Source organism: Pristis pectinata, chromosome 18 (genome assembly GCF_009764475.1).
Source record: "Pristis pectinata isolate sPriPec2 chromosome 18, sPriPec2.1.pri, whole genome shotgun sequence".
Taxonomy (NCBI): domain Eukaryota; kingdom Metazoa; phylum Chordata; class Chondrichthyes; order Rhinopristiformes; family Pristidae; genus Pristis; species Pristis pectinata.
The window spans coordinates 30,846,572-30,868,910 of NC_067422.1; the positions used below are offsets into that span (position 1 = coordinate 30,846,572).

At 40.4% G+C, this 22,339-nt stretch overlaps 2 protein-coding genes across 3 annotated transcripts; one reads left to right on the forward strand and one right to left on the reverse strand.

The window, feature by feature from the left end:
• The first annotated feature begins 910 nt into the window (after positions 1–910).
• On the forward strand, positions 911–12,334 carry tmem220 (transmembrane protein 220). Of its 2 annotated transcripts, none has more exons than XM_052032982.1 (6): positions 911–1,032; positions 4,375–4,404; positions 5,367–5,427; positions 7,879–8,002; positions 8,731–8,790; positions 10,297–12,334. In XM_052032982.1, the coding sequence occupies exons 1-6, from the start codon at positions 916–918 to the stop codon at positions 10,424–10,426; spliced, it is 522 nt and encodes a 173-aa protein (XP_051888942.1). In that variant the 5' UTR covers positions 911–915; the 3' UTR covers positions 10,427–12,334. The 2 variants fall into 2 exon arrangements, with proteins under 2 accessions (XP_051888942.1, XP_051888944.1); XM_052032984.1 differs by lacking the exon at positions 10,297–12,334 and adding an exon at positions 9,444–10,287.
• A 1,049-nt stretch (positions 12,335–13,383) lies between these two features.
• adprm (ADP-ribose/CDP-alcohol diphosphatase, manganese-dependent) lies at positions 13,384–21,324 on the reverse strand. Its single transcript, XM_052032941.1, has 4 exons — positions 21,237–21,324; positions 18,856–19,502; positions 17,414–17,536; positions 13,384–15,318 (listed from the first exon to the last, which is right to left on the reverse strand). The coding sequence occupies exons 1-4, from the start codon at positions 21,257–21,259 to the stop codon at positions 15,023–15,025; spliced, it is 1,089 nt and encodes a 362-aa protein (XP_051888901.1). The 5' UTR covers positions 21,260–21,324; the 3' UTR covers positions 13,384–15,022.
• Positions 21,325–22,339: the final 1,015 nt, after the last annotated feature.

Here is a 22,339-nt window from a genome sequence, read left to right on the forward strand (position 1 = left end):
GTGTTGAGAACCTTGAGGGTTGATATGGAAGTCCTGCGTAAGTGGCAGAAGGAATGTACCAACTCACAAACGACCCACCCATCCAGTCAGCTACCTCCTGCCCCATCTGTGGAACAGCCTGCAGGCCCCTCATTGGCCTCATCAGTCACCTCAGACCCAGAGTGCAAGCAGCTCATCCTCGATAAGGACATCGTCGCTCCTGCTCCCTACGTCATCTATCCTGCTGTAGGCTGGAGAAGGATTGAGTTCTACCTCGTGTGACAGCCCACCTCAGTGATGCCTTTGGAAATCAGCTTTGTCTGTACCCCAAGTTCTAGGTAGTCTGCTAGTCCTTTCCTCAACTTGGTAATGACTTAGTAGGGTTCTTCTGGTGTTGGGTTCCTATCGCTTGTGCATTGGTCTAAATGCTGCTTTACGTGACGCTATTAATGGACAACTGATCAACATCAAGCAACATTCATGGATCAACGAGCAAGGTCAACATTTTACTAAGATTAAGAATACAGTAGAAATATTAAAAATTGTTTCTGCCAGATTCATTTGTAAAACCTCATTTAAACGCTGAGCTGTCCTTGGCAATCGTCAAGGGTTCGTCCTTAGCACAAGTAATAAAAACTTCCACCGGGTCAGGTCAAGACAAAGTGTGCTTGAATTTATTTTCTACAAATTTAAGAATACTGATATTTTTTGGCTGTTTCCTGGGTCTATCTTTCTGAAGCTTCAGCACTTTACTCCAAGCTGCACTGATCTTAATGCGGCAAATATTCGAATTAAGATTGCATTTTAATTAGACGAAACCACAGCAAACTTTAAACATTGTATTTCCCCTGCGGCCCACGTAAAGCGTGAGGGGCGGACTGAGAGTGCACGTCACCAGCAGCAAACTGACTACATAGAGTATGGAGCGGAAGGGAGATGGATGTGCATTCAGGACGAAATCTCTGCACCTCTCCTCCGCGGCTCCGCGTCGTGTCCTGGAGAGTTTGCAATCTCTGCATGGCATTCTTTTTTGCGCTTGCTGCCTACGTTCAGGTAGGTTCCCTGTTACCTGCACGCAGCATAGTTTCTGCACAGCAGACGGTGCGAGTACCCCGTATAACAACAGGACGAAGTCCAACATTGGATTCCGATTGTGTTACGTTAAATGATGCTTCAGATTAATGGACTTGTGTGCTCGTTTTTCGTTGTCTTAATTGTGACTATGCAGTTAGCATCTGCCTGAGGTTTGTCTCAACACTTTGAAGCGATGTGTTACCACAGTAAGCTAGTGGCAGTAGGACACAGGAGAGAATTTTAAATTTAAAGGTTGGAAATATTAAGGAAACATTCCCTTTTTAATAAATACATTGCAAGAAGTGCTTGTTTTCAGGAAAGCAAATACGAAGTCCTTGGGAAAGCACCCTGGCTATTTTTTCCTGGTTAGAGTACGAGGTGCCTGGACAATTCTAAAAATGTTAATATTCCTGAAAGTCTGATGGGCTGTGGCCTCTTGAGCACAGGGCAGTTACCACATGCATTGGAAGGCTTTTACCTGCTGAACACTCCTCCAGTTTACCACTGTAAATAAGGTAATGTTCACTTTCCTGGCAGATGTCTGTGGCTTCATTTTGAAGCAGTTTGTCTTCCCACCAACGTCCCAAACTCTGTCTCACTGGAAAATCATCTATCCCTATCCAAACTCATGCCTAGACCCATTCATGCATTTCTCCTTTCCTTGCTCTCCTACCTTGACACTTGCTCTGACTGCCTAAAATTCTGTTGTTTAGGCCTCTTCCAAGACCTAGTCTGACCCTATCACTGTTCCCCCTCCAATCCGACAGCTGCATGTGATGTCTGTGCTCCTTGAGCTCTGACCTCTTGGCAAGCCCTGATTTCTATCACCCCCATGGTTTGCGGTTGTGTCTTCACCTAATTAGACCCAAAATTCTGCTGTTTCCTTCTTAAACCTCTTGGCCTTCCCTCTCTTTGTTTAGAACGCCACTCATTATCTGTATCTTTGATCATCCTCATTCCTCTGTGTGGCTCAGCTGTCGAAATTTGATGGCACTTCACAGAAGTATGATGGCATAATTCACTATTCTTGAAGTGTTTATGCAGATTAGCTTTATGGAATTGAGGCAAAACTGCTCACTCACATCATGCAACATTAATCACTTGGTTGTGTTACCAGTAGCCTCCCAGTTCCCCTGGAACTTGATCCTAAATATTAGCAGGAGAAAGAGAACATAAGGTTGGCTTTTATGGAGCTGTCCACATAAATTTGTTTGGAATTTTATTTGGTTAACTGAGTACAAATGTCTGACTGCAAAGTAATTAACTGTTAGGATTTGATGGAAGAACTCACGGGGACGTACTACAAAGCCAGAAAAATGGGACTGTAATGAATGCCATATATTGGTACAGTGCTGGAGGCTGGAATTGGGAATAAAATGATCCCAGTTTTGGATATATCAAGCTTTTTATTCAGCGGTATATTTTGAAGAGTGAATTATTTGTACAGGTAACACCAGTGTCATTCAGGAGCAATATTTATAGTTCAAAGTCTGAATAGAGAGTTTCTAAAATAAATATTGAACTATCAATTCTTCTGTAGCGTCTCTAGAATGTGCTGTAAAATGCCGCATAGTGTTACGTGCAATTAATTCTACCCATTTAATCTACTGTAACAAATTTATCACTGCAGGCATATCCTTTAATATTCGCATTTTTTAAGAAAATTCCTTTTCTTAAACCAACACCACTCCTTTGTTGCTACTAGCAACTGTTACATTCAAGTGGAGTCGTATTCCTGCTTGCACTGATTGACTTACAACAGGTTTACTGCATCCAGCGAAACACAGATGTGCAACTCACAATATCATTGTGCTGTGTCTGAACTGCAGAACAATTAAAATAATCCCAACCTGAAGCCACCAGACAATGCTGATTCTTACGGCAAAGTGAGGGCAGATTAAAAATGGCTTTATGTAGGGAAATTAATTACTGTTAAAATATATCAGCTGGAGGTTATATTCTCTAGATGTTCTTCCATTAATTTTAATTTGTGTTGTTCTTTTAAGATATTGTACCAATAAGGGAAGGCCAAGATGATGTCTTCTCATAACCCTGAGGAAGACTTAAACATCATAAGTGTTCTAAGTGGCTCTGCAATAGTTTTATGTTAATCAAACACTATAATTCTTTAACCATTAAAATTGAGTTGATTAGGCATTCCTGAAGTTTAGCAAAATAGGAAATGACCTTATTGAAAAATAGAAGATTCCAAAGGGGCTTGACAGGGTGGATTTGAAGAGATCTTTTACTTGGTGAAGGAATCTAGAACTCGTGGGCAAGGTCTCCTGATAAAGGTGTGACAGTTTAAGACCAGGATGAAGGGGAACTTCTCAGATGTAAATCTTTGTGTTTCCCTATTGCAGAGAGCTCTGAGGTTCAGTCATTAGGTATACATGTACTTAAGGTTGGGGTAGATGTTTGAATCATAGAGGAATCGAGGGTTAACAGGATCATTCAGGAAGCTGGAATTGAGGTGAATAATGATCTTATTGAATAATGGAATGGATTCAAGGAGCCTTATATGTGTGTGTGTGTGTGTGTGTGTATACATACATACATACATACACACACACACACACACACACACACTTCTGGAATTACAACTGAATCCCATGTGCAAATTCCATCCATCATTTTAAATCTCTTCCTTACTTGAAATAAAACAGAAAATGCTGGAAACACTCAGCTGGTCAGGCAGCATCTATGGAAAGAGAAACAGAGTTAATGTTTCAGGTCCTTCGTCTGAAGCCTTCACTGCCTATCCCATTCTTAGTAACTCTTGCTCCAATTTGTTCTGTAATCCAGAGAGGAGATTGAGTGTCTAGAAGTCCTGTAGAATCCCAGAAGTCAAAAGTAAAATAGCAATAATGCAGATATTTGACCTGTAATATCACCAATTACCGACCAAGTGCACAGTGGTACTTTGCGTGTAGCGAGGGTTCCTGCACTAAGGAAAAGTGTCCACCCTGTTATTTCCTATCGTGCATTATCTAGATCCTTGCACCTGACTTCTTGATTGTTAGTAATTGTATGATTTTATGCACATGCTAGGAAGTCTCCAGTTAGCAGAAATTTGGAAAGTGATCTATTTCTTAACGTAAACCACACTCATACAATCACCCAAAAGTACAAAGCTCCATGGTGTTACCTAAGGGAAATATCTAGAGGTTTGCTGAAGAACTTCACTTTAAACGTATATGCAACTGACTTTATTTTCCAGGAGGAAATGAAATTGCTTAATCAACAAACCAATTCTGAATATAATGTTTTTATTTTAATTTTAAAAGAAAGCTAATCTCTTTCTCTTCTTAACGTCCACAGGTTAACGATCCAGATTCAGGAATATGGATTGTAAGTATGTTTCATCACAGAGCAGATTCCCTGAGACCAGTTTCATAACATTTAGCTGAAATGTCAGTACTTGGACAAACACTTTTTTTTCAACCACTAAGTGGACTTTCAGAAGACCTTTTGATAAGGTGCCAAACAACAGATTATTAAACAAAATTTAGAGTGCATAGTGTTACAGAAAATATACTTGCATGGATTGAGAATTTGTTAATGGCAGAGAAAATAGAGTAGGAATAAGCAGATTATTTTTGGTTTTGAATGCTCTGAGTAGAGTGATCCTGCAGAGATTGGTGTTGGGTTCACAATCTGTATCAGTGATTTTGATGGTGTGGGGGGGCCAACATGTAATATATCCAAGTTTTCTGATGATACAGCAAACAATTAGGAGGCAAACAGTTTATACTGTAAGGGGATTTGAGTACAAGAATAGAGATGTCTTGCTCCTCTATATAAGGCCCTAATGAGACTGCATCTTTAATGTTGCAAAAATGTCTGGTCTCCCTATCTAAGGAGGAATATTCTTGTGGCTGAGGGAGTGAAATGAAGCTTTACCACATTGGTATCTGGAATGATGGATCTGTTGTATGAAAAGACTCGACCTGTAATCTCCTGGGTTGAGAAGAATGAGAGGTGATCTCTTTGAAATACATGAAATTGAGAAGGCTAATGCAAAGATGTTTTGTCTAAAATCAGGGGTGACAGTCTCAAAATAAGGGGTCAGCCATCCAAGACTATGAAGGCCTGTGAAGGCTCTGTTGCTCAGCTGCAAGACAGAAGTTGATAAATTTTTGGATATTAAAGGAATCAGGGTATATGGGGTTAGTGCAGGAAAGTGACACTCAGGTAAAAGATCAGCCACAATCTTTCGAATGGCAAAGCAGCATGATGAGCTGATTGGCCTACTCACGGTTCTATTCCTTGTTTTCTTTCATCTGCTTTAATTGATCTCTTTTCGTTGACAGGTTGCCTACTTAATTCCTGCTGTATTGTCCTTCCTTGTTGGCCTGAATCCATTAGTCACAGGTACAAAGCACATTGTCACCAAATTGGAATCAACCCTCTGATTTATACTTGTAGAATTATGATTGAACATCCTTGAATCTTTCCCTCTGTCCACTTGCTAACATCACAATAGAATGCAGAATAGAGTAACGGGCATGCGAATGATGTAGCCTGTCCTTTGAAGCCAACTAAATGTAACTAAGACCTCAGTACTGGGGATATTGACCCGGGACAGGACTCTTAATTGTTTGTTTATCCTTCCAGTGTATGCAAAGGGCTTTGTAGAGCGAATGTTATTGGTATCTATCCAATGTCTACTGTAGGTAATCCAAGTTCCAGAAGCACATAGGAGGGCAGGGATCACTGCTACCTGTAGACCATGAGTTTTGATCTTTTCCTCAGCCATCCAATGGCTGTGATGGGGCATTGAAGGCTGGTGAACTTCATCAATGTCTGTGTGCGCTGAGAGGTGGCTCCCAATATCTAGCAACTGAAAACAAAGTGCTGAAGGTTGGAAGTAAAAACAGAAAATCTTAGAAACAGCGTTTGTGGACAGAGACTTTCAGGCTGAATTGTCAGAATTGAGAAGGAAAGCAAGTTAGTTTTAAATTGCAGAGAGGGTGGGGGAAAGGTTGAATAGAACAAAGAGACTATCCCTGATAGGGTGAAGCTGGAGTTGCCATGGGGATAAGCTGTAAATGAGGTCATCAGGTTGATAGATTAATGAAGGAAGTTAGACAGAGAGGGAAAACACGAAGGAACATAAAAGCTGTGAAATGAGACCAGTGTGGGCGGAGAAAAGCACAGGGTAATGTAAAAACTGCAAAATAGTGACTGTAGGAAATGCCCAGCAGGTTAGTCTGTGCTCATTGGAGAGAGAAAAATGGAGTCAGTATTACAGATGGATGGCCCAGGGCAGAACTGGCTAGTTCTGATGCAGAGAGAGTGACCTGTACAATGTGGTATTGAGTCCTGCAGGCTGCAGCATGCTCTGTTGGAAGATGAAGGGTTGTTCCTCAAGCTTGGTTAGGTCGTGTTATAATGGTGAAGGAAGTGGGAAGTGGTCCATATTTTCTGTGAACCTTTATTGATGGAGAGCAGTATAGGCCATCCCCGGGTAATGAATGGGTTCCGTTTTTATGTACGTCCCTGAGTTGATTTGTCCATAAGTTGGAAAATACATAAAAATCACTTGCTATGCTAACCATACCTCCACCGTATTGTAACAAATGGCATCAAAACCACATAAGACTGATAAGAAAGAACATTTATTAAAAATGGAGAGGAACTAGTTTTGCCATTTATGGGAACAAACAGACTCTTGAATCCAATATTACTTTGGGAGCTTGTTTGTTTTAAAGGGAATGTCCATAAGTTGGGTGTTCTTAACCCAGGGACGGCCTGTATAGTGCAATAGATGATGGTTGGTAGAGACTTTTGCCTTGTGGATGTTGGGTGTAAGTCTCATCCATTTGCATCATTTGCTTCAGTGAAAGAGTCAACACCAGCTTGTACCTCACTGTCCAAACGTGCACAAATAAAGCATCAACATCGTACTGCAGCTCAGCTTGAGGTTGGAGTGAGTTTATCTGGAATTTACATGGCTGATGGTTTTGGGACACCTCTGGGCCTTCCGAGGTTTATGATCGTGAATTCATTGAGTTGCAATGGATGCCCTTTTGTCCAATTTATTTAAATTAGGCCTGCCTCTTTGACACGTGACAAATCAGTATTAAGAAATACATGAGTAGAAATTCTGATTGTGTTTAATTGGCTGAATGAAAACATCAAAGTTCACGTGAAGGCTGACAGCTCTATCTCCTGTCATTGTCCTGATGCAGGATTTCTACCCGAAACGTTGGTAATTCCTTTTCCCTCACAGATGCTCCTCGATGCACTGAATTCCTCCAGCAGATTGTTTGTTGCTCCTTTCACCGTCGCTGGGTTCCACAATTGGACCGGACTCCGCAATTTTATGTTAGTCATTTGCGGGCACTAATTTTTTTTAGCTCAAGGAATTGTGAGTGCTGAATCTCGGCAGAGGAGAAGATGATGTGGCTTTAGTGACGGCCATGGCTCAGTGGTAGCACTGTTGGTTTTTTGCCAGATGATGTAGGTTCAAGCTGCACTCCAGAAACCTGAACACTGTTTCGACCCAATTACATATCACTAAAATGGACCATCTGTAAGCAAAATATGCAGCTAAAAGTATGTAAGCAAATATTTTAGCTGCATTTTCCTTCTTTACAGTGGTTCCCCAGAGGCATTGTATGGGTGAAGTGTTTTTGGATGCCTTGAGCTCCTGAATAATTTTACAAATACAATTCCTTTATTGTATTCATTTACCATCTGCGAAAGAAATACAGTAAAATATACCAGCTAAGAGTTTAAGAAAATCCCGTGGAGCATGATCATTTGACGTTTGAATTGTTTTACTCTCTTTATGAACACTTTGAACTATTTTTCTTTTAGATAACTTCATCTGGAAACATCTCTCATTGATGCACACGTGCATGTGTTTCATGGTGGCCACTCTGTGGGGTTGGTATCTCCATCGACATGCAAAGAACACTATCTTCCACGAGGAGGAGGGCCGGTATGCAGGTTTCATTGTAACTTCATCATTAATACACTTGTATTTCGTATTTGTGTTAAAAGCTTGTGTATTTTCTTCACCTTTTACACATTAATCACATTGTGGCATGTCTTTGTGCTGATTGTTTTATTATAACTTTCTACTGTTGGTGTGTTTTCACACCACTCATTATTCCTATTTCATTAAGTTAGACGCTGCCAGACCTTGTACCCCAGCTGGTTTTGGTCTGGCCACTTGTAGACCCCAGGTATGTTCTGTTTTGCTGGCTTGAACCTCTGAATCAGAATGGGGGTCACGCCTCGCTTACTCCAGGTTAAGCCTCCGATACATCATGACAGAGGGCTGTTGTTGTCTTTCAGGTAAGTTGCTGAAGCGAGGCCTATTTCCCAGGGCAGGCAGATGTAAAAGGTCCTGTGGTTGTCTGTGAGACTTTCCTATATGGTCTTGTTTTATGAGTATTGAGATAATTACAAAGCCCCAACCTCTACCATCCCTAACACTGCATTCACTTTACTAACTGGCGCTGTGGGTCTGAGCATTGTGGGTGCATGGTTACTGTGGCCATCCTGCAAAGATGGGCCATCCACATAGTGACTAGGGCTCAGGTGGTAAAACCCTCGGGCCTGTTCCTGGATCTCCCCAAAGGCCTTTTGACAGTTAGAGACTTGTGGTGAAAGATTATTGAATGATAGTACTGTCTGTCTTGCACTGTTTATTTTGTTTTGCAGGGAATTTTTGGGATTAGTAATAATCATTATCTGGATGCTGCTCTGCCGAGATTCAGGAAAGTGAGTATTAGACAGCGTTTCTCAAACTATCTTGGATACTTAATCAAAGAAATGGTGCAAATAATCCAGGCTTCAGTCTGTTTTCGTCAACACACCTTCAGAAACATTCTTTCCCATACTCCTATACCTTTCCTTGTTTGCTTTGAATATAGCTGAACTTGAGCTTCTCCTTTGTAATATAAATTTCTTGAGATGGATAAAAGCCACCTACTAGTCTGGATTCCAACTTTACATTGTGGCAATTGATGCCTCGCTATTTATCCTTTTAATTAATGGAACGTCATTCAGTTTTGCTTCAATTCAAAATCTATCAGCCTTGTTTTCAGGACTTCTGACATGTAACATAGGCAGTTTTGTGGTCTGACCACTGTGCTGCTATTTATCATGATCACAGTCCCAGCTGAATTAAAGACTGTACTTTACACTCAAATACCCAAAGGTAATGCCACAATATCTCCTTTTATGAAATGAGTTGGTTAAAATATTTTGTCTTTCAGAATTTGGCTTAGTTGAAGTGGTCATGATAGTAATTTTGCCTTGGATACCATCATAGCAAATGTAGCCAGTCATATTCTGCATCACTTGAGGGTTGACCCTTCAGTTAAGAATATCCACTCTCAACTTTTTCCCAATTCTTTCTTTTTCTTCCATAGTTTAATCTTCCTGGGAAGTCAATTGGTTGAATTTATAATTCTCCTCTTTGGCTGCAGCTGATAATCAACCTTCCAGAACCTTCCAGCTTATTTCTGCATTAAACTTGTGATCTGCCCCTCTGGTTTACGTTCCAATACGCAGTGACATCTCACTGCCATTCATTTTTAAATTTAAATGCACTTAGGATAGCTTATTAAGTTATTGCTGGTGTGCTCAAATATTAAAATGCATGAGCTTTTCACATGGCACACTATTACTGGTTAACAATAAATTTCTTCAAATGGTCCTGAACTAGGCCAATAGCTCAGTTCAATGCTTGTTAAGGCCATAAAATCTAACAGTCAGTAATTATGACATTCAGTCAGGATACAGAAAAGGCATTATCTATATGATTTACAAGCCATGGCTTTGAAAGTACCTCTTTAAAATGACAGTCAAATAATTTGTTTTGTCTGTTCAGTTGGAGAGTTCTTGTGTTCTTGTAGCTGGTCAGTCACCCAGTTGTGTTTCATTCTGGGTACTTTCACGATGTTGAATGAGGATACAAGAAGAACAGTAATGTAGATGTAAATACCTTTTAAAAGCAAAGGACTATTCTGCAACTTGAAAGTATGAAATGTTATGAGGAAGAACATTTCTATGAGCATTTAGATTCCAAACATTTTGGTTGGGCCGTGGTATTTGTTTCCAGTCATGCTGAACTAATTAACAAATTGCTACCCATGATTTACCCAAGAGAGAGGATTTATGTAGTATATGTTTCAGTTTAAAAAGAGCAACTCTCTAAGTGCTTCATAGTACTATTCCAGTGGGCAATCTCAATTAATGATTGATCTTTTTTAAATTTTCCAGGTATCTTGGTAGTTTTAAAATTTCTATTGCAGTTTTTATTACTGTTCTGCCATTCATAACATGGTTATATTACTACATCAATAAAGAACTGCGAGCATCTTGGCCGGAACACTGTAAAAACACCATTTAAGCCTGATGCAAGCTAATAGTGGGACCAGGAGAAGGGCCTTGGAACTAAAATGAATTGATGAGCTACTGTTTAGAGCCACTCATTTAAAGCTGTGATTACAGATAATCTGAGGTTGTGAAAGAAAGCTATGATTTTGAATACAATTTTCTGTTATTGTATAATTTCTGAGGAAATAACTTGCAAATAATTATGTTAATTGTATAATGGATGTATGTCATTTTGAATCGAAGACTGATTGCAAATTGAAGTCCTGGTTCTGGTCTTGAACTTTGAATCTAGGTGACCCAAGTGTTATGGACCAGACGATATATTTGACAAAATGGATAGCAAGTCCAAATGCACTCATAATGCAGAAATTCTTGTGTCTAGGTAAGGATTATTAGCCCTAAGAAGTGCTGCCAGTGTCCTTTGTGAATAGGCTTGGTGTACCATCCTAACAGAATTTTGTTGTTCCAAAAAAAAATCACTTTCACATCCATAATTAGAGATTGTTATTTGCATTCTGAATTAATATTAAAATACTTCAGTAGAATCAAAACTTTCCAGTGGGGAAACAGGTCTTCACAAGCTTTTAGTTAAAAGGAATTTTATTGGCATTGTGATACCACATTATCTTCACATAGACATCCTTGCTGGGTCCATACCCATTGTTTTGTATGATTTGTGTATGTCTCATTAAGTGTAATTCAAATTGCACAAAGTATAATATTTATATACTACAAATATGTTCATAATTGTGGGTTCCAAGGCTAAGCCTAGACTCAACCTAATGTAATAAGATTTGTTTCTGTATATATTGTTTGAATATCTTTTTTTGCACTGATGCATGAGTGACACGTGATTTACTTTTGCTTATCGAACCTCATGTTCAAACCTTACATTATCTGCATTAACAGAGAAGGGAGCTTTTACTCTCAGGGGTGGGAATGTGGGATTATTTATAATTAACAATTTTTAATTAAAATTTCATATTGGCAAATGAATTTCTAAAGGCTGATCCATAACTGAATACTTCCCAGTTTAAATTTGCTGGCTCTTCTTACGCTATAATGGTAATACATTACCAATCAATGGTATAATACTGGGAAAGGAATAGACTTGTCACTTTGCAACAACAATCTTTTTCATTCTGCATGAAAAATGGAATGAGTATAGGGTAGGAATCCCCAGAGCTAAACTATTTTTTAAATTGAAAATACATTCTCAAAAAAACATTAAAAATGTCTTAAAAGCAAATCTTTCATCAAACTTTAACAACATACTGGATTTTCTTTCTTCTGGATCACATTGGTAATGTATGAAAAGGGATGAGATCAGAGACAGAATGGCCAAAATTGTGCATTACTTGAAGGAATGATTGTTAGACATTTGCCAATGGAGCCCTTGTAAACCATTTTATGATTTTTAGGAAAAAGTACTTACAGTTCTGCATCTTACCTTTTGTGATCTCAAATTCTCTCAAAACACTCTGCAACCAATCTGGTAGTTGTGATCACTGTATTATTGCAGAAAATCTGGATGCATCCTGGTCCCACAGAAGCAACATGTGTGTTCCTTATTAGTGTTATTGATAAATGTTGGCCTAGTCACAGGGACAACAATGCAGGTCTTTAAACAGCGTTGTTTTATATTTTACCTCCACCTGAGAGGCAGAAAAAATCAACTGCCAGTGTAGTTCTGGTACTCCATTGAGCTGTCACCTTAGATTACCTGCTGAAAGACCTTAGATGGGACTTGAACTGGCAGACCCAGAGTGACATAAAATTCAATAACTTTATGACAAAGCTGTCATCTGTGGGGGCAAAGGAGCTGAAAAACAACAAAAAAAAAGGCAAAGCTAAAAGTTAGATGTGAATTATCTCAACTGTTCACACGATTTTGAAATAAAAATGTTGACATTGAACAATATCAGTCCCTTCTGAATGGAGATGTTATGAGCCTGCCCAGAGTAAACCGACCACATTGCATAACACGAGATCAGCTCAGTTACACAAGTTCACATGCTCTTCATAAAGGTCTTGAGCTCAAAGTACATTCTGATATTAGTGGCGATATTTGCTGCTGATTGCACCATGGTCGATTCTATTTGCAACTCTTCAGCAAAGGAAATGATCCAAGCCTGCATACAGCAAGACCAGGTAATGTGGGGTGGTAAGTGGACAGTAACATTCATGCTTCAAAAGTGCCAGGCAATGAGCACTTGCACTTTTGCCAGTGAGGCAATGAGAGAGAAGCTAACTACCTACCCTTGAATTTCAATGGTTTTACCATCATCAGGTTCCCTATCATCCATTTGCTGGGAAACAGCCACAGAAACCCTCTGGTTACAGGAGCAGGATGGAGGCTGGATAACCTGCACTTCCTGACACCAACATCTTTTCACCATCGACAATGCACGAGTCAGAGTGTTATGAAATATCCTCCACTTTCCTGGATGTGTTTAGTGCTAACAACTCCCACCACCTGGGGGAAAGCAGCTCACTTGATTGACACTCCCATCAACCATGCTAAACATTCATCCCCTCCAGCACAGCCACATAGTGGCTGCAACATGTGACATCTACAAAATCCACTGCAGTTACTTGCCTAGGCTACCCCAGCTGCACCTCTCAAAGCAGCAACCTCTATCACCAAGGAAAGGGCTGCAGGAGAATGGGGACATCACCATCTGCGGGTTCTCCTCCAAGTCACATGCCACGTTGACTTCAAAATGTATCATTGGTTCTTACTGCTGCTGGATCCGAGTCCTGGAACTCACTACCCAACCTTCTCCAGAAGGACTGCAGCAGGTCAAAAGGCAGCTCCCCACCACCAGCTCTAGGGCCATTAAAGATGGGCAATAAATAGTGTCTCTAACTTTGACACACCGTTCCTAAATGAAATAATAGCATGCTTGTTAATTTGTCTTAGTCACGAAACTTCAATCACATGCTAATAAAGATATTCACAGGCTTTTTAAACAGAACAAATTTAATGGCTATTTACTCACACTTCTTTGGTTCTATTCTCTTCAACATTCACTTTGAATAATCTACTGACAGTCGTACTTTCAGAGATGTGCATTTAACTCCTGACTGACCAATACTGATCAAAATTCTATTCTATCCAGCATGCTTTGAGTCTCTGTTGAATCTTTAACAAAACAACTTGATAAAAATAAAACAGGCTGTAATTTGAAGGTGCAAAGAAACTGCTGGAGGAACTCAGCGGGTTAGGCGGCATCTGTGGAGGCAGAGGGATAGTTGACGTTTCAGGCTGAGGCCCTGCATCAGGACTGTTGCAGTGTCCATAGATGCTGCCTGACCTGCTAAGTTTCTCCAGCAGTTTGGTTTTTGTTCCAGATTCCAGCACCCAGAATCTCTTGTGCCTCTGATTTGAAGGTACCGCACAAAAAAAAAAATTCCTTTCACAAATAAGATTATCTCAAGAATGTAATTTACATCATTTATCTTCTTGACAAAGTAGGAACAACTCAGCTTTTCACCACTACAACTCACCAGTGAAAACTGATGGCACAGCACCATTTGGGCTAGGGTGCATGGGTTACAAGAAATAAGCTGGGCTTGGAAGGGACAATCACAAAATGAGGGATTTGCATTAATCACCAGCATGATTCCTTTGTATTATAAGAGGATGACATGTGGGGGTGGGGGGAATTCTGAGCAAACCAAGGCACATGTTTGCAAAGAAAACACAAAATAGGTTCAATCGACCTGTACAGATGGGAGCCAACACCAGGGTGAGTCAAACATTGTGTAAAATCATTAGAGTACAAAAGCTGATGCAATACATGGTACTTCATTATATATCTTACATAATCTTATATAAATATTTTATAGCTTCTTGTAAAAGTGTATTGAAACTCTGCAATACTATTAATATAATTTGGAGTTGTGTTGCTGCGAGCATCATGGCTAGCTTTACCCCACACCAAATGTTCTGGGTTAAACACATAACAGCAATCAGGGAGTACCATGCTACCTATATCCACACAGTAAAGATAACAACTAACACTCTGATCCAAAACTGCCCTCAGATCAATGTAAAAGATCCCATGTTACCAGTTTTGATGAGTGTAGTCATTATCAGAGGTATTCTGGCCAATATCTATCCCTTCTTCAACATCATAAAAAAGCAGATTAGCTGACCTTCATCCTATTGCTGCTAAATGGACAGAAACTGGTTTCTCCATTTCCTAAGTTACACTGAGAATATTTCATGGACTATAAAACATTTCATGAAAGCTGCAATATAATAATTCAGTTCAGGAATCCAAGATAACACCGGGAACTAACAGTGATGCGACCTCAGATTGGATCAAATTCCTGAAATCACAAGAGGTCTAAATGCTCAGGTTTTCTTTCAGTTAACACTGTGGAAATTTAAGGGCCTCTTTTCATTTGCAGGATTATTCCTTTGGAGAATGTCTTCTATCACAAATGCTAGGGCATTTGGGTTTGGTTATTAAAATTACAGCTAACAATCCAAGGCAAATTTGTGCAAACTGATCGCTGTATGGACATCCTAGCCAAATGCTGCAGATACTACACTGTAGTACAAGACTGCCAGACTGCATTGCAACACAAGTCCATTCATTTATCTTTTTCTGTACCACAAAACTCTCCTAGGAATCCTGCCCCTTCCCTCAAGGATCATTCTGTCTTCGTATACACGAACAGTACCAAATGCTTGACTCTCTGGTGATGTTTCAATCACACCTTCAAATGTAAGATGGTGAATTCCACATTCATCCAAGCAGTAGCCACCATCGTGATCATGTCCTGCTATAAAACATATCACACTAGTGTGTGCATGTAGCATTGAAAGCATCTCAGTGTAGTTCCAGGCAACACACATCGGATCTGTAGAGTCTGGGTGGACAGGAAGATGGCCTGCAGTAAGAAAACAGTTTACAGTTACGTGTTCTTTTCATCCTTTCTAATGCACTTTAACAGCCAAATTGTTCTACATTTAAACAATGAAAAGGTACAATTCTATAATGTGCACTTTTCAATATCTCAGTCAGGCCAGGCAAAACCATCACTGTGAGATAATATTGCAGCTACATTACAAACGCCAAGTTGAGACGGGCAGAGCAATGCAGAGCTGATAACTCTTGTACTTTGACTCTCTAAAGTAGAGTAAGCTGAATTCAGTATGTTGGTTCCCACCCACACCATGTAAATCCTGGTTTAATTTTTAACATTTGTAATAAACAATAAGAATCATCTCTCTCTGACAAAAAATCTTAAACAAACCTCATTACATTCCAATATGAACTATTTTTTTTAAGCATCCACTGCTAAATACGACTTCATAGTTGTACAGCATGGAAACAGGCCCTTCAGCCCAACTCGTCCATGCCGACCAAGGTGCCTTCCTGAGCTATTCCCATTTTCCTGTATTTGGCTTATATTTCTCTGAACCTTTCCTATCCATGAACCTGTCCAAATGTCTTTTAAACATTGTAATTGTACCTGCCTCTACCACTTCCCCTGGCAGCTTGTTCCATATACCCACCAACCTTTGTGTGAAAAATTTACCTCTCAGGTTCCTTTTAAACTTCTCCCCTCTCACTTTAACCCATGCGCTCTAGTTTTAGACTCCTCTACCCCAGGAAAAAAGACTGTGACCATCCACCTTATCTATGCCTGTCATAATTTTATAAACCTCTATAAGGTAACCTCTAGAAGGTCACTCTCAACCACTTTCATTCCAGGGAAAACAGTCCCAGCCTATCCTGTCTCTCTTTGTAGCTCAAATCCTCCAGGACCAGCAACATCCTTGTGAATCTTTTCCACATACTCTCTACCTTAATCACATCCTTCCTACGGTATGGTAACCAGAACTGCAGACAATATTCCAGGTGTGGTCTCCCCAACATCCTATACAAATGTAACATGATGTCCCAACACTTGAACTCAGTGCCTGGACTGATGAAGCCAAGCATGCTGTACATCTTCCCTACCTTGTCTACCCATGTCGCCTCTTTCAGGGAACTATGTACTTGTAGCCCTAGGTCTTTCTGTTCTACAACACTCCCCAGGGCCCTGTCAGTCATCGTTTAGGTCCTGCTCTGGTTTGACTTTCAAAATGCATCATTTCGCAAATGTCAGAGCTAAACTCCATTTGCTATTCCTTTGCCCACTTTCCCAGTTGATCTTGATTCTGTTGTTACCTTAAACAACCTTCTCCACTGTCCACTATACCACCAATTTTGGTCTCATCCGCAAACTTGCTAATCGTGCTACCTACATTCTCGTCCAAATCATTCATACCAATGACAAACAGCAGGGGACCCAGCACCAATCCCTGCGGCACACCACTGGTCACAGACTTCCAATTTGAAAATACTTTACATTTTATACACGTTCTGCATCAATGAAGCTCTGACTGCTTCACATAATCGCAGATTAGAAATTTACAGCACTAAATTAATCAATGGTGTCCGTACCAGCGAGGAAAAACGTCTACTTGGACTACTCCCTCTTCCCTGCTCCCAACGTACCACTCTGAGGGCTGAAGCACATCAGGTACTCATATGTTCTTTGTAAAGTGCGTTGAGGGTTTTTAGCTTCCATCACTTTCAGGCAGCGTGTTTCACAACAAAAAGAAATCCTCAAATTTCCTCTAACCCTACCAATTCCCTTTCGTCCAAGTACCTTGGTCATTGATCTCTCTGCTAAGAGAAACAGATCTTTTCTGTTCACTTTGTCTTAGCTTCTCATAATTATGCATCTTAATTAAATTTCCCCTCTCCCATCATTGTTCCAAATAAATAAATCCAACCTGGACAATCTCCCCTCATAACTAATTCTCCATCCTCATGGATCTCCTTTGCACTCCTGTGTTCGACATCCTGTGGTGGCCAGAACTGTACGCAGAACTCTAGTTGTGCTCTAGCTGGTTATTTTACCCTTTTCTAGCCGGCATGGGCCAGCTCCTATTTAGGAGAGTCAAAGAGAACAGATTACATATGTTACTTACCAATGACTGTTACCTTTTCCTGGTTGTGATCAGAGAAAGTTAACACAGCATTTAGCCATTCTAGCTGCTCTTGACTGAAGCCTCCATTAAATCCCAAAAAGCGTAGATTCAGTCCAACGAGGCCTGAAAAAAGGAATTATTGCACAGATTGATATACTGTAGCAATGCTACATACAGCCTTAAATTTGTTGCAAATATTTATATTTAAGGGTGTATGTATAAATATATTTATACATACACCCTTAAATTTGTTGCAATTTTTATTTCCTTTTTCGGAGTTGTCCATTTTGTACTCTTCTAAGCTAATTGAATTATTACAGAAAATATTTCCAACACCAGTTCCAAATGAATGATGCATCAATTTTTGCAACATGTCATGGAGAATGTAAAATTGCATGGTTATTCTCTAAAAGCAAATTCGTGTCACAGACCAAATAATCTTCTTTGGCAGTGTCATAGTTGTACAGGTTGGTAATACTGGAATTCAATTCTGAGTCTAGAAATAAATTCTTAAATCATTCTAACTTTGCGTGTGGTTTATAGTGGTAATGAAATCTTTCAATTAGCTTTTAGGTAATTATTATTGTGGAAATGTTTGTAAAATTATGCACCAGATTGCCTTTCCTAACCATATTATTACTAGCCATGTACAACTGCACTAATCATGAAAATTAAAGGGCCTCAAGAAAATGAAATACAGGTCAGCAGTGTGAACTCATGGATAAATCTTGTACAAACCAAATACGTTCCAGGATTTTACATTTCACAATCAAAGGGAAATATAAAATATAGAAATTGGGAAAATTGACAGGTATAGTTTTAATTAAAATAAAGACATTCATGAAATACCAGCCTCATGACATTACTTCCTCATTTACATGCAATTAGTCTGTACAGCATTGACTTATACCAGGTAATCCTTGCCTCTGCAGCTGTACAGGCTTTCCTTAAACTGCAACCATACTAGCATTTCAACATGATCTAATTTTTCCCTTCCATTCTCTGGGGATAGCCTTCAGTACTAATAACTTGCACATTGGGAAACTAGTAGTTAACTGCTACAACCTTACCACAATATTTGATTGAACAAGAGAATCTCTGGTATTGTTGCAAACACAAGATTAAGACAGTATGTGACATTGAAAGAAAGCAAAAATTAAATACATCAGAGTATGCAAATATAAATTGGATGCAATTTATTAAAGCCTACACATTTTGCTTTCATTTATGTATCTCAGTTTTATATTGCTGTCTGTGTAAACTATTCACAGTGTAATTATGTTCACCTTCCACTCCTGCCATGCAAGTGTCAAAAGAGAAGCATTTTCCATGTCCTATTCCAATTTAAATGTGGCCAAGCAACATGTGAAATGGGAAAATTAGACAGGAAGCACAGACAAAGTAAAATAGTTAAACAAGTGAAGTACAAAGTAAAGATTTACCTTCAGGACTATTGGGGTTTTCATTTTTGTTGTTTGATTTCAGTATCTGAACTGAATTATTGTGTTTCTTACTGCTCTTTCTCCTTCCGAGAATGCTGAGATCATATGCATCAGTTATTATAAATCGAAACCTTGGAAAAGGACTAAAATGGTAGCCATAAAATGCTTCAGAATCATCAGGGTTAATCTCAGTTTTAATACTGGAACTAGGTATGTTACCAGATACTACGTCACCCTCCAGGTGCTTACTATTGAGAGCCGATTTAAGTAATTGTTTCCTGTCAAAGTTGTAAAATTCATGGTTTCCCCAGACATGGTGCACTGGAGACACACAGTTTGTAAACTCATTTATTACTGTTTGAAGTGCTTCTTCTGAAGCCTTTATCTGTGAATTGCATCCATCAATTATATCACCGAGCTGCAGAATAAACTTGGGAGTGATAGGCTCTTCATTCCATTCTTTGATAGCACTGCGCAACAAACAGAGGCTGTTTCTATAGTAACGTTCTCTTGTCCTTGCATAATTTAGGCCATTCTGTACATTTGCATATTGAATGTCTGCTATGACTCCAAAAGTAAAGTACGGGTTATTTTCAGCTGCTTCAGTCTCCATTATTTTAAATACTTCACTTCCACATGTCCACCACCTAAGAAAAAAGTAATGTGAAAATAGTGATTTGGATTTAACATCAAATAGGGTATCAACTGTAGTGTAAAGTCACAGCAGTCTGGAGAACCTCAAAATTACACAACATTATTTGATTCTGGTGAGACACTTTGTGCTACACTAGGCAGATCCAAAGTGCTGCTCAGAGCATTACCCCCAGCGCGTGCTGCCCCCGGGAGGACTGCGCTGGGGACGAGACGGTCGCCCACATCTTTGCGGGCTGTGGGTTTGCGAGGAGGGTGTGGCGAAAGATGCAGGGGTCCTTGTCACGTTTCATCCCCAGCAGCAGCGTAACAGAGGATTCTCTGATCTACGGGCTGTTCCCGGGGACGCACACAGAGACGGATATCAACCGCTGCTGGAAGGTCATCAACTCGGTGAAAGACGCCCTTTGGTCTGCCCGAAATTTGTTGGTCTCCCAGCACTGCGAGATGTCCGTAGGGGAATGCTGCCGACTGGCACATTCCAGGCTGCAGGAGTACGTGCTGAGGGACACACTGAAGCTGGGGAAGGACGACAGTTTAGGGTTCTTCTGCCACAGGAGAAGGAGGGGCGGGGTCAGGCGAGGAAGCCCCTCAAATGTTGTAAATATGGGATTGGGGTATCACCCCAGGGAGCCACACGTGTGGCATCGGTGCTGTGTTTTTTATATGTAAAAAGGTAACACTAAGAATTGTTGAAGGATAAATTTCAGTGATGGTGACGCACACAATTCCCATATAGATATCTTGTATATCACGATGGAATTGTCTACAAGAGCAGAGGGGAAAAATTGGTTTAAATTTCATCTTAAGCACAATTATAGACCACTCTCTGGACCATTAGGCTAAAAAAATTCACTCAAACCTCTGGAAAGGGATGAACACAAAACTTCTGACTCAACTGGGAGAGATATGCACTAAGCCACAGACAGACAATCTCATGGCACCTATAGTCAGTGGAGTAATAACGTTTACCTCTGATCCACTTTATTTGAGGCAAAGACTTAAGGGCGGTACATTGGCACAGCTAGTAACTCTGCTGCTTCACAACACCAGCAACCTGGGTTCAATCCTGACCTCTGGTGATGTCTACATGGAGTTTATATGTCCTCACTGAGACAGTACAAGGTGTCCTCCCACCTTCCAAAAATATGCAGATTGGTAGGTTAGTTGACCGCTGTCAATTAATCTACTTAGTATGTAGGTGAGTGATAGAATCTAGAGGGAAATTGATGGGAATATTGGAAGAATAAAATGGGTTAGGGTAAGATTGGCGTAAAAATGGGCGCTGCTCAGTGGTCCCGTTTCTGTGCTGTATGACTCAATGATTTATCTTAGTGTTCTGAGTGAACCAACAGTCTTTTGTGTAACAACTTACTCAGTAAACAGTTTCTAGTATTTGAAGAGCAAAGGGAACAAAGCACAGCAAGCAGTGCACTTTCTGCAGATGCTTCCGTCTCTCTGCCTGCCAGTATCTATCTCACCCACCCACTGACACTCACTCTCTCACACACTCACTCACTCACTCTCTCTCTCTCTCTCTCTCTCTCTCAGCAGTGCGGGCACCAGGTCTGGTGGGCAGAGGGTTCACCCACTCCGGCTGGGAAGAGAATGGCCACCACAAGCAGCCCCCTCTCTCAAATGCAAGAGGTTCTGCTGCAGGCGGTGCGCCCCGGAGCCCAGCACCGTCGCCACCCCGATGCAGTGGGGCAGAGCCACCCCGCCTCACTCACCTGGAGCTCAGCCGGACCACCATCTATCTCCCGGGTCACTTCCGGCACCGACTGCCGTCCTGCGCGACGTCAGTCCCTGCAATGTCTCTCTGGGTACAGCTGGAGCCCGTCCGCCACTTCCGGGTGTGACTGGTTATTTCTGGGAATAATGTTGTTTTTGGCCCTTTTCTGCCCATGTTTCTGGTGGCGGAATGTGGCGAACGTTTCTGGGAATAATGATTCACTGCATATTTTTTATTAATGTGTTGCTAATGGTGACTTTTGGGTTCAGTTATTAATTAAACGTTACTTCTGGGAATATGTGGTTAATGACGATGTCAGATGACGAACGGCAGCAAGTAATCGTTTCTGGTTTATGTTTTTTCAGGGGATGGTTAATGACTGTTTCTGGTGGCGGCTGGTTCCTGCAGCTTTGTCTGGGAAGTTAACCCCGATTTTAAAAAAATAATGGCTATTCCTGGCGAAAGGTGAAAGTTAGTAGTTAGTTCTGAGCATAATGAGTTAATTACAACTTTTAAGAATGGTAAAGTAATGAATAATCCCGTGATTACTTGGTTAATAGTTACTTCTGGGAATTGATAGCAAATGGCTATTTCTGGGTTAGGTGGAAACTATTTTTTGTGTTAGCTGGTTAATGGTATCCCATGATTTAATTGGCAGTTTATGGTCATTTCAGGACACAGCTATTTTGGGGATTAGTTAGCTCTTCTTCCTCGCCTATTTGGGTAATAATGGAATTTTGATGTACTTTTTCGCATTGGACAATTCTGCAGTTCTACACTTTTTGTTTGCAAAACCAAAATTCTGCAGATGCTTAAAATTTGGATTTAAAAAGCTGGGCATATTTGAATGTTACATTATGTCGAAGTGTCATATCAGGGCATTGAGTACAGGAGTTGGGATGTTACGTTGAAGTAGTACAAGACGTTGGTGAGGCTGAATTTAGAGTATTGTGCGTAGTTCTGGTCACCTACCTACAGGGAAGCTATTAATAAGCTTGAAAGAGTGCAGAGAAAATTTACAAGGATGTTGCCAGGACTCAAGGACCTGAGTTATAGGGAAAGGTTGAACAGGTTAGGACTTTATTCCCTGGAGCACAGGAG